This window comes from Lontra canadensis, unplaced genomic scaffold (genome assembly GCF_010015895.1).
Source record: "Lontra canadensis isolate GAN:19392208 unplaced genomic scaffold, GSC_riverotter_1.0 scaffold1340, whole genome shotgun sequence".
NCBI lineage: Eukaryota > Metazoa > Chordata > Mammalia > Carnivora > Mustelidae > Lontra > Lontra canadensis.
Window position 1 is genome coordinate 1 of NW_022632324.1, and position 12,842 is coordinate 12,842.

General features: G+C 41.0%; 2 protein-coding genes across 2 annotated transcripts; both read right to left on the minus strand.

Annotated features, from left to right (window-relative positions):
* Positions 1-5: 5 nt before the first annotated feature.
* On the minus strand, positions 6-1,430 carry LOC116863488 (protocadherin alpha-12-like; the record flags this gene model as incomplete). The annotated part of the gene is made up of 1 exon (XM_032850933.1): positions 6-1,430. A coding segment is annotated over exon 1 (1,359 nt), but the record flags the coding sequence as incomplete, so codon positions are not given.
* Positions 1,431-4,500: 3,070 nt separating this feature from the next.
* On the minus strand, positions 4,501-7,059 carry LOC116863487 (protocadherin alpha-13-like). The gene has a single exon (XM_032850932.1). The coding sequence runs from the start codon at positions 6,961-6,963 to the stop codon at positions 4,501-4,503; it is 2,463 nt and encodes an 820-aa protein (XP_032706823.1). The 5' UTR covers positions 6,964-7,059.
* Between the last annotated feature and the right edge of the window lie 5,783 nt (positions 7,060-12,842).

Consider the following 12,842-nt stretch of genomic DNA (forward strand, 5'->3'; position numbering starts at 1 on the left):
TCGCGATCCAAGGCGCTGTCCAGCACCAGCGAATAGTAGTTCTTGAAAGTGGACACCAGCTTGAAGGGAACGTGGGGTGTTAATGAACAGGTCACCTGCCCATTGTCACCAGAGTCATGGTCGGACGCGCTGATCAGGGCGATGACGGTGCCCACCTGAGCATCCTCTAGCATTGGGAGCGACAGCGAAGTGATCATTATCTCAGGGTTATTGTCATTCAGATCCAGAACTTCCACTAGGACTGTACAATGACCTGCCATGGAAGGAATCCCTTTATCAATGGCGTTAACTTGAATTTCATACTCATTATTCTCTTCGAAATCCAATTTCCCGTAAATTCTGATTTCACCTGTTTCTGGATTTATTGAAAACATGCATTTCTCACTCACTGGCAAAATCAGTCTGATTCCATAGGAAATTTCTCTATTCACCCCTTCGTCTGGATCAGAAGCGTTTAGCTGAATCACTCTCGTGCCGTTTGGGACATTTTCAAACAGCACTACTTTATAGCCAGGCTTATCAAACTCTGGAGCGTTATCATTCACATCCAAAATGCTTATTTTAATCTGAACAGATCCTGTTAGCTCGGGCTTACCCCCATCCTGGGAGGTCAGCAATATATTAAGTTCTGGAGTTTCCTCTCTATCCAAAGACTTCCGTAGAACTAGTTCAGGCAATATACTTTTGTCGTTTTTCGTTATTATTTTAAGAGTAAAATACTCATTTAGACCTAACCTATAGGTCAGAAGAGAGTTTACACCGATATCCGCATCGGAAGCGCCCTCTAGAGGAAAATGAGAATCCAACCGGGCAGATTCAGAAATCAGTACCTTTTGCTCTTCTTCTCTGAACACGGGTGGGTTATCGTTAATGTCCTTCACCTCCACCTCCACATGGAAAACCTGTAGCGGCCTGTCCACGATCACCTCCAGGTGGATGCTGCACTCCGCGCTCCGCCCGCACAGCTCCTCCCGGTCGATTCGAGAATTCACAAACAAAATGCCGTTCTGCAGATTTACCTCCAGAAGGTCCCGGTGTCCTTTGGACGCCACCCGGAACAGGCGTGGCACCAGCTCCGCCAGCTCCAGCCCTAGGTCTTGTGCGATGCGGCCCACGAAGGTGCCGTGTTTGGCCTCTTCCGGGACCGAGTAGTGGACCTGGCAGCTCCCGGGTTCCCCCGCTGCAAGGAGCAGAAGCGACAGCAGCAGTCGCGGGGCTCCTGGGCCTCCTCTCCAGGAAAACACCATTGTAGTTAACAAGATCTCCGAGGTGGGACTGTTGGTTTTAAAGGATCGCTCACCTGCGAACCTTTGTGAGCAGTCTCCCTTCCTGTAGGTGTAGATAGAGTAAAATTTACCCAGCATTCCGGTCAATATGGAGTCGATCCTATTCTGTCAATGGTTGGAATCTGGGCTCGGAGACAAAATTTTTCCTTTTCACCTTCTGAGTGTACAGCGACATCATGTGACTGATTATGTAAGTACAAGACAGATCGTCAGGTTCTTTTTGGTTTAGCCACTTCCTGGGACACATTAAATTTTTTGACCTTTGGATGTTTTCATGGATTTTTTGTAAATGCTTATTTTTTTAATGTATAAGATATTAGTAATAAAGCACAGCCATTTCTATTATACTGCAGTTTTTAAAATATTCTGCTTCAAAGTCTATCATAATCATTGAAATACAGAATGTCAGAAGCAACTCTTTGCCTATCATGGAGAATAAAATAAAGAATAATATACATCACCCTTGGCCTTATTTTGCTTACAATTCTCACTTGTAATGACTTTTATCCTTCACAAGCACTTCATTGTAAGACTTTAGGAGAAACCCAAGAATTCCTGCACTTAATAAAAAAAAAGAAGAAGAAACTAAAGTATTTCTAGCTAAATATTTCATTCATATAAATTATTTTATTCATACTTCCATTGGATATAAAAATTCATCATAAATATGGAACACGTCGTTTTGGTTCCTTGATGCTCAAATGCGATGACTTTTCATACAACTGCTCTTATTCCCATAACATATTAAAATGAAGCTTGGGTACAGATCCTGTGAAGTTTCACTCTAGCAGGAGGAAAGCATTTTCATGTAATATGTTGAATCAAAGCTTCCAAATTTCACAGTATTCTAAAGTGGCTGTGGAGCCCTAATATGAAAAACATCTGTGAGATGTTTTGGAGCCCAGTCTCTCTAACTAAAATCAAATGAATATAAACTTCATAATGAATTTTTGGTTTCCCTTTAAATGTGCCCTTCAGGCCAGTTAGTAGTCACTCAAAATCTGCTTCTCTTCAGAAAATCAGAATAGAAAAAAAAAAGAAGAAAACTAAATCAGAATGGTGACTATGATGCAAGGGAGAATCAAAGGACTTTTCATAATTTTATTAATTAATTCAAGATCAGCTTTAAGGGAAAACAAAATGCAGATAAGATTCCACAGCTAATCGTAAACAAATACAAAATTTATAAGCTCATTAAAATTCAAGTCAAAATCTTTAAGCCAATAATTTGTCACCATTCCTTTTACATATAATAACGAAGGGAAGTAAGATAAGAAATCTTTATAAAACCAGAAAGTAATAATCAATAATCATTCCGCAAGTAAAAGATAACTTAAATCAACTATAAAACTGGTTCTTAAGTAATCAAAAAAATTGAATGTTTATGCTGTTGGGCTATTTAAATTGTCTAATACCACTACCCTGCTCCTTCGTTTTCTATCTTCCACTTTCAAAAAAAGTCAATGTACAATGGTTGCTTAGAAACTTTATTGAAAAAGTAGTATGTTAGTTATGTAGTCCTCACACACTGTTAGACATAATTAAATTACTAAAGAGATAAGAACATCTAAAATTAGCTTAATACTTAATTGAACTAGAAGATGGAAATTATATTAAAATTATAATTTTACACCATTGAATGTAATTCTGAAATTAAGAATAAGCAGGAGAGACACAAAATTTGTAGAAAATAGCCCATATAATTCGGAATTATCTAAAAATGTACATTGACTACTTGTATACTGTAAAACTAACAATTTGCAAAAATTTAACATGTACTTAAGATATTCCAATATCTTTATTAAATTTAGATGACACTGAGTCATTCCAAAAACTTCATCTGAAGATGGATAATGATGTGTCCCCTACCTAACATTCACATTAATACATTTACAGTTTCATAAATGATATGATGGCTTAATCTTTCAAGTCTGAAACATTTTGTGCTTTAATTTGGTTGCCTACTACAGAATAAAGAAATTTTAGCCCCTAAAGCTAAAGCGGAGCATACACATATGAATTTTATCAAGTTCTCAAAGAAATCAGTTACTCTGCCACTCTACATATACCTAAGGATCACTGATTAGAAGAATGACCTAAGGTAAATGACCTTTGGTAGAATCATCAGAAGTGATTATAGCACATGAAAAGAAAATCTCACAAACCTCAGAGATAAAGCTTTTAAAGACAAGAAATTTAAATTGCCAGATGAGCAAAAATGAAAATTTACATTTTACTTTACTACACTTAACATTTTCCTTTCTGGATGAATCCACAAAATGTAGGGCAGACTGCCAACCAGCATATATTGCAAATATTATAACGCATGTCTTCTAGATGCATCTTCTAGATGCATGTCTTCAGCAAGTTGGAAGACGTGGTGGAGTGATATGAATAACTTTATTTGCCTAGTAAACTTTGTAAGCATAAATCTGGGAGTTCTATTTGACTATGTTGTAGATAAATCTGTACCCAGTACATGCAATAAAATAAATCGACAGAACTTTTAAGTTCTATTATTTCAATGAAACCACCAAACAATAACGCAAGACTGAATTTTTAACTGCAAATAATAAGAAAATAGGTTTTATCTTATTAGTCGAGGCATAACTAAAGATTATTTAATGAAAATAAATGTATGACCCATGTTTAACTCTACAAAAAAGGTAAATCTTTTCAGACTTAACGAAGAGAGTGCTCAATCTTTGATACAAGCCTGAAGTGAAAAAAGTCAAGCTATCTAATAATGTGAAAATATTAAAGCAAAAGGTAGTGTTAAAAGACCAAGAGGACGAACAAATGGAAATAACCACAGGAATTATCTACAGTACTGAGGTTTAGAGATGAAATAAGTGGTCTAAGTACATCACTGAAAATTATAAATTATATCTAATAAAGTGCTGATAGGAGAGTCATTTTTGCATCTTCCTTTACCATTTTCTACCAAAACATTTGGAGAAGTAGGGCATTTATTGGCAAAAAAAAATATGTATATGTATATGTATATATACGTGTATATGTATATGTATATATACGTGTATATGTATATGTACATGTACATGTATATGTATATGTATATGTATATATATACGATTTATCGCATGATTAAAATTGGATTTTTTATCAGTTGGCATTTGACAGAAATTGTTCTCCAAAACATTTATACTCGTTTAAAACATTAATACTCAAAATACAGAATATTCATTACGTTTTTCTATGAAGTCAAGTGGATTTTTAAAAATTTAACACAGACTTCAAAATAAGAGGAATCTGTAGGACTCACCTGCCCAGGGTAATTTGATCCTGCCTCCTGCCTTTCCTCTCCAACTTCTTTATCCAGACCAGGTGGAAGGCTGGGGCTGAAGGCCATGAGGTCGGTCTTGGGCGCGCCCTCCCCAGAGCACACCCTCTGCCGCCTCTGCTGCGAGTACGACCAGCTCCCCACCGCGCTGGAGCACACGAGCGTGGGCTTCCCAGGCCCGCACGCGCCCTCCCTGGGCGGAGCCGAGCACCGCAGCGCCGTGTACAGCAGCAGCGTGAGCACCAGCAGGCTGGACACCGCGCAGATGGCGACGATCAGGTACACGTTGACGTCCACCAGCGCCGTCTCGGCGCCAGCGGCGCCCGCCAACACCCGCGACGACGCCTTTGGCGCCTGGCCGCTCTCCACCAGCGACAGCAGCACGGTGGCCGTGGCCGTCAGCGCCGGCTCGCCGTGGTCCTTGACCAGCACCAGCAGGCGCTGGCGCGGCGGGTCCGCCTCGTCCAGGGGGCGCGTCGTGCTGATCTCGCCCGTGTACAGCGCCACGCGGAACGGGCTGCGCGCGCCCCCCGCCGCCGGCTGCAGCTCGAACGACAGCCACGCGTTGTAGCCGGAATCCGCGTCCACCGCGCGCACCTTCGCCACCACGTGGCCCGCGCCCACCGACCGCGACACCAGCTCGCTCAGCGCGCCGCCCCCGCCGCCCGCGCCGGGCCGCGGCAGCAGCGCGGGCGCGTTGTCGTTCTCGTCCAGCACGAACACCTGCAGCGTCACGTTGCTGCCCAGCGGAGGCACGCCCGCGTCGCGCGCGCTCACTTGGAACTGCAGCAGCTCCAGCTCCTCGTGGTCCAGCGGCTGCAGCGCGTACACCTTGCCGCTCTCCGCGTGCACCGACACGTAGCTCGACAGCGCGCGCTCGCCCACGCGCCGCTCCACCAGCGAGTAGGACACCAGCGCGTTCTCCTGCGCGTCCGCGTCCCGCGCCGACACCGTGAAGATGTGGCAGCCGGGCGGGTTGTTCTCCTTCACGAACACCGTGTACTCGGGCTGCGCGAACGCCGGCGCGTTGTCGTTCACGTCCGCCACTTCCACGGACACGCTGGCCGTGGCGGAGAGCGGAGGCGAGCCCGCGTCCCGTGCTGTCACCACCAGCTCATAGTTCGACACGCTCTCGCGATCCAAGGCGCTGTCCAGCACCAGCGAATAGTAGTTCTTGAAGGTGGACACCAGCTTGAAGGGGACACGGGGTGTTAGTGAGCAGGTCACCTGCCCGTTGACTCCAGAGTCACGGTCAGACACGCTGATCAGGGCGATGACGGTGCCCACCTGAGCATCCTCTCGCACCGGAAGTGACAGAGAAGTTATGGTAATTTCTGGGGTATTATCATTTATATCTAGTATTTCCACGAAAACGGTACAGTGACCTGCCATTGGAATATTCCCCTTGTCTGTTGCTTCCACCGATATTTCATACAACTTCTTTTCTTCGAAATCTAGTTTACCTCTTGTTCTAATTTCCCCACTGTTGGGGTTTATGATAAATGCATATAACACCGCAGGCGATACAGGCCTTCTAAATGAGTAGATTATGTCTCCATTCGTACCATCATCAAGATCTGTGGCATTCAGCTTGATCACTAATGTTCCATTAAATGCATTCTCTAATACTGTTACTTTATAAATATACTGGTCAAATTCTGGGGCATTGTCGTTCACATCCAGAATTGTAATCAGCAACTGAACTGTGCCGGTCAGCTCCGGTTTACCCCCATCAGTGGCTGTCAATACTAAGTTATGCTCCTGAATTTGCTCTCTGTCCAATGATTTCCTCAATACAAGTGACAACGAAGACGTCTGTTCACGATTGTTCTGTGTGTCCAAAGCGAAATACTCGTTGGGATCCACTCGGTAGGTCAAGGCCGAGTTTACTCCAATATCTGCATCGGATGCGCCATCTAGTGGAAACCGAGTTTCTGGGGGTCTAGATTCTGCAATGATTATCCTTTTCTTACTTTCAGGGAACACAGGCGGATTGTCATTAATATCCTTCACCTCCACCTCCACATGGAAAACCTGCAACGGCTTGTTCACGATCACCTCCAGGTGGATGCTGCACTCCAGACTCCGCCCGCACAGCTCCTCCCGATCGATCCGAGAATTCACAAACAAAATGCCATTCTGCAGATTTACCTCCAGAAGGTCCCCGTGGCCTTTGGACGCCACCCGGAACAGGCGTGGCACCAGCTCCGCCAGCTCCAGCCCCAAATCCTGGGCGATGCGGCCCACGAAGGTGCCGTGTTTGGCCTCCTCCAGGACTGAGTAGTGAACCTGGCCGCTCCCAGTGTTCCAGGCTGTGAGGAGCAGAAGCAACAGCAGCAGACTCGGGGTTCCTGGGCCTCCTCGCCAGAACAGCATGGTACACTCAAAAGGATTCAAAGGTAATCTGAACTATAAGTTATACCTTACCGCAAACTGACTCTCGCGGGCTTCTGAGGGGAGGATTCACAGAGGTTTTCCACTATCTGCCAAATTTTCTGCAGGAAGGAGGAAGCGGAGGCACGTTCTTCTCGGAAATGTTCTCAGTGAAGAGCGACACCATGTGCATGAAGGTGTAACTGTAGAAATGATTAGGTCTTCACATTTTCCATTGATGCAGAGGGTTTTGTTTTTTGTTTTTTCATTTCGTGAGGTTTTTCACTGCAAATACGTAATTGAAGATTACATGTCTTTCTTTCCAGAAACAGTAAGTCGCTATCTTCTGGCCTGTATAGGATGCTAGTTGAGAATTGTTTGAATTCCATTTTTCCACAAATATATTTTGCAAGTGTAAAACTTTCATGCAGAATTTTTTTTAAAGACTTTAAGTAATCTCTCCACCCAATGTGGGGCTTGAACTCACAACCCTGAGATCAAGAGTCACATGCTCTGCTGAAGGAGCCAGCCAGGATCTCCCATGCAGAATTTTGAAAGAGGAATATTCGATATTCACTTTTGGAAACCAGTCTCCAGTTCTGCCTAACTTTGGTGGTTTCAGTTGGGAATGTCTTTTTCCTGTAATATTTATTTAGAACTGTTCACACAATGGCCATTAAGTCCAAATGGAAATATAATCAATTATAAGAATAATGATGATCGTGGAAAATATTAAGTGACATACCAGCTGTGTTAATAAACCATACGTATAAATTCCCCCCAATTGTGAAATGTGGATAAAATATTTGTATTTAAACGAAGTGTCCTATCAATGTGTATGAGTTTGTGTGTGAGCATGTGCATAAACACAATAATTTAGATCATTAAGATATAACAACACTTTAAAATTTTCTTTGCATAAAAGATGCCAAGAACTAGCATCCTACAAATCTGATGGAATTTGAATTAATACCAATAGGTTAAGCTTCACTCTTCTCCTCCCCATCCCTGGGAAAAACTTTTCTATCATTTCAATTGACTCTGATTTTCCAAACATCAACAGGTGGGCAAAGATGTTAACACATCTTTAGCAAAAAAGAAAAGACGGGAATATTACTTCTACCTATTGCTACAACTATCTTTACCAAGTCACAAAGTTCCAGGCAAAACAGAGTACAGCTCCAATAATTATCTTGCTTGTCCTATGCACAATTCTCCATGAAACAATAGTTTAGTTCATTTCTGTGTCTTTGCTCATCTCTGAAAATTTGAGTAGAGCATCTGATATTCTCTTACCTCCATCCTTCTCTCCTGTTACATTACTTTCATTAACATGACTTTACTCCTATTGCCGAACAGTCCCTGGATTATTTGTAGTTGTTCTTGTCTATCAAGCTCTACCTTGTTTTCCTTTCCACTCCACCTAACCTAGACTTCAGAGTCAACTATGTGAAATATGTCAGATACCCTGAAAGCACTCACCTACTTCTATTACTCCTCTAATATTTTCTTTAGCTTCCAACACACAGCCTAACCTTTCATCCCTCTTACTTAGCTTCTCCATTTAGGGATGTTACTTCACCATGATCACGATATTCTCTACAAGTTTACTCTCACATTTGATTTGGGCTTAAAATGAATTCCTAATTAACTCTTTCCTCCTGCATACAGAGATTCTTCCATATTTCCTTCTCAAATTCCCAACCTCATTCCCACCATGTCGTTCTCAGATAACTTACACAGAGAGATAAGTAATCACATATGAATTCAATGTCTCTTTTTTTATATCAACATTTTTCTTTCCCTACTAAGAAAAAATGATCCCTACTTTTAAAGTCAACCTTATGCTCTTAAAATATTATTCTCTCTTCTATCCTCTTCCACATTTTTCATCTTTTTTCCTGTTTTCTTTTTAAGTAGGCTTCACCCAGAACTCACGACCCTAAGATAAAGACTCTGAGATCAAGATCCAAACTGAGATCCAGTCAGATGCTTAACTGACTGAGCCATCCAGATGCCCCCATATTTTTCATCTCCACCTGCATCCTTTTTTAAAAGATTTTATTTATTTATTTGACAGAGAGAGCACGAGCAGGAAGAGAGGCTGACAGAGAAGGAGAAGCAGGCATCCAGCGGAGCACGGAGCCCAACAATGACAACGAATAGAACTGCAAAAGTTGATCCCAAAACCCTGGGATCATGACCTGAGCGGAAGGGAGCCACTTAAAGACTGAGCCACCCAGGCGCCCCTCATTTTCATCTTCATTCTTTCTTCTTTTCCCCTTTTTTTCATCTTCATTTTTTTAAAAGATTTTATTTATTTATTTGACAGACAGAAAGAGATCACAAGTAGGCAGAGCAGCAGACGGCGGGTGGGGGGGAAGCAGTCTCCCCGCTGAGCAGAGAGCCCGATGCGGGACTCGATCCGAGGACCCTGGGATCATGACCCAAGCCAAAGGCAGAGGCTTAACCCACTGAGCCACCCAGGCGCCCCATCTTCATTCTTAATCAACCTGTCACATCTTCAGTATCTTTTTTTTACTTGCTTCTTTTCCTCACACTACAAAAACACTCATGTGTCCATATATATGTATATACACACATATATATTTTACATATACACATGCCCATACATATGTACACACATTATACACACACATTTAAATTTGCTACTTCTTGTGGGAAAAGCAAGTTCTGTTTAACCCTTTTCTCTACCTTAAACTTCTAACAGTTACTTGATGTATTGTACTTGGAGTTTTATTTCTGCTATCTGTTGTACAGCCTACTTATGATTTTAAGCCTATTATAGTGGATTGAATAGTGACTCCCCTAAAAGATATGCTCACGTCTTAATCCCTGGAACCCATGAGAATTACTTTCTATGTCAAATGACATGATTAAGTTTAGGGTCCTATATATGTATTCAAAAAATTATTGATTGAAGGAGTTTAGCCTGGATTACCCAGGTGGGCCCTAAAGTACTATCACATGTATGCTTATTAAAAAAACATATGGAAAAGAAGATATGCAGAAAAGGAAGCAATCTGACCAGGGAGATAGAGATTGGAATGGTGTAGCCACAAAGCCAAGAACTGCTGATAGCCATCAGAAGGTGCAAGAGACAACAGATTTTCCCTTCGAGCTTCAGAGGGTACAGCCCTGGCAATACTTGGATTTTGGATTTCTGGTCCACCAAAATTGTGAGAGAACAAAATTTTGTTATCTTGAGCCACCCAGGTTTTGGTACTTTGCTACAGCGATCGCAAGAATGAGCGTACATATTCACCTCAATTCTTAGACACGTTCTCATTTTTTAATCTGTCTTTTCTGATTTTATCCTTTCATAGATTTTTTCCCATAAGGGACTTACTCCCAAATCTAGATCTATAATCTATCCCTGAGCTCCTGACCTGTATTTCTAATCACAATGGCATTCTCTTAGCATTGCAAGAATAACATTTTCTTAAATGTTTCTATTTGCTAGCTGGACAAACATACACAAAGTTTTTCTTCAACTCTATTCTACATTTTGGTTAATGGCAATCTCATCCTCCTAGATGACCAAACAAAAAAGTTGGTATCATCTTGTATTTCTGTCTTTCTCTTATCATTTGTAATGAATCATTCATTATTAGGTTGCTTCTAATATGCTAATGCCTTTTGTACATGTTTCTTTCAATCTATTTTGACTGTCATGATTTGTCTCCATTACTTGATACCTAGAAAATTCTGAAAAATTCCTTACTAGATTTCTTACCTGCAGAATCTCCCATGTTCCAACCTTCAAGTACACAGTCACTAGAGCAAACTCTGCCCATTTATTCATACTAATCTCTCCATCAGTAAAACTTTCCAGTTAAAAAGTTATCTATCTTTCAAGGCACTCTTCAATAAAACATGCCTAATCTCTGGAACCCACCCCCACTTCTACCTTGCAGGGAATAACCTAGGTGGTTTATTTCAATACTATATATGTATTTAAAAATTATTGATTGGGGGGTGCCTGGGTGGCTCAGTCAGTTAAGCATCTGCCTTCAGTTCAGGTCATGATCTGAGAGTCCTGGGATCGAGTTCCGCATTGGGCTCCCTGCTCAGCAGAGAGTCTGCTTCTCCCTCTCCATCTGTGTCTGCCCCTCACTCATGCTTGTTCTTTCTCTCTCTCTCTCTCTCTCTCAAATAAATAAATAAAATCTTTTAAAAATTACTGATTGAACATATGCTATATTTCATATTCAAAAACTAAAGATATTTGAGACAGTAGTAGGCAAAGGCAGGAAAGTTTAATTCCTTCACTACTAGCTTGAAGGATTTAAGACTTTAGTCTCTAGTCATAGAAGCCTCTGGATATTTTTGTGGAAAAAAATTACAAAATCTGAAGTAAGATAAATGCATTTTAGAAGACTCAACTGGGGGGTACCAGGGTGGTTCAGTTAGTTAAGTGTCTAAGTCTTGGTTTCAACTCCAGTCATGGTCTCATGGGTGGTGGGATTGAGTACCCACTGGCTCTGGGCTCAGCAGAGAATCTGCTTGAGATTCTCTCCCTCTGCCCCTCCCCCACTTGTGCACATGCACTCTCCCTCTCTCTCTCAAATAAATCTTAAAAAATAAATAAAAGATTTAACTGATAATAGTCTCAGAGCAGTGGTGCACCATAATGGGTTTGGGATCCTCTGAAACTGAGTTTGGGCTACTTCTCACTCTCTATTTGTGGCTTAAGCTTTAGGTTCCTCACCAGCAAAGTGACTATGATAAATAATGTACTCACACCATAAGGCTGGTTTCTTTTTTTAAGGGTTTTATTATCAAGTAATCTCTGCACCCAAGGTGGGGCTCCAAACTCAAGACCCTGAGATCAAGAGTCGCATACTCCACCCACTGAGCCAGCTAAGTGCCCCAGGACTGATTAGATAACTAGATGAAATGATGTAATTAGAGATCATAGCATAGGCTCTACAAAATAACAGGGGATCAGTAAGTATTACTATATTTTACTGAATTCAGAAATAGTCATTAATTCTAAGATGTACCGTTACTTATGTGCTACCAAGAAAGAAAAACAGCCAATAAAGTTATTATAAACCATCAATTACAAGATGCATCCTGATTCAGGCGCATATTATAGTATTTTAAATATGCAATTATTTTATTATATTTTATGTAAAGAACGATAGTACAGTAAGTAGCCAATCTTACTTAAAAGAAAGAAGGCACTCTGTGTGAACAATAACAAAATTATTCCTTAGAATTAACAACATAATTATTATTGTTATTATAATATCTGAAGGACATTTGTGCTGAAATTAAAATGGTATTCAGGAGGATATTTTAGAAGCTTATGTATATAAGGAATGGTAAAAGAATCCAGTTAATGGTATCTGAAAATTATTTGTACTACTCTTGCAAATATTCTCTGATCATGAAATTATAAAATATCATAAAAAATAAACTTGAGTTTTCAAACACGTATGCAGTTTTTACTCTTACATACTAATGTTTCTCAAGGCCAATAATACAGGAAAAATGATAGAATTAGGAAGTTTAAAATGTGGTGATCCAAAACTAGTATTTCACCTATGTATCTCACTAATACATGAAACTTCAAGTGAATTTTCAAATGCAAGTTTCAAATGAACATGAAATACACAAAAATTTCAAAATGAGAGAATGATCATACCACGGAAGATGTTCCCTGGTTAAAAGATAACACGAAGAAAAAAGAGAGGATGTATTTACACCCTAACAAAGAGTTATTAAAGGAAACAAATATACTTAAATTATATTAATGACTTACTTCACTGGAAGGGTTTAAACAATCTTCTCCTGACTGTGGAAGGTTGGGGCTGAAGGCCATGAGGTCGGTCTTGGGCGCGCCCTCCCCAGAG

Coding starts and splice junctions, on each gene's coding strand:
- LOC116863487 (XM_032850932.1), bottom strand. CDS start 6,963: ATGCTGTTCTGGCGAGGAGGCCCAGGAACCCCGAGTCTGCTGCTGTTG.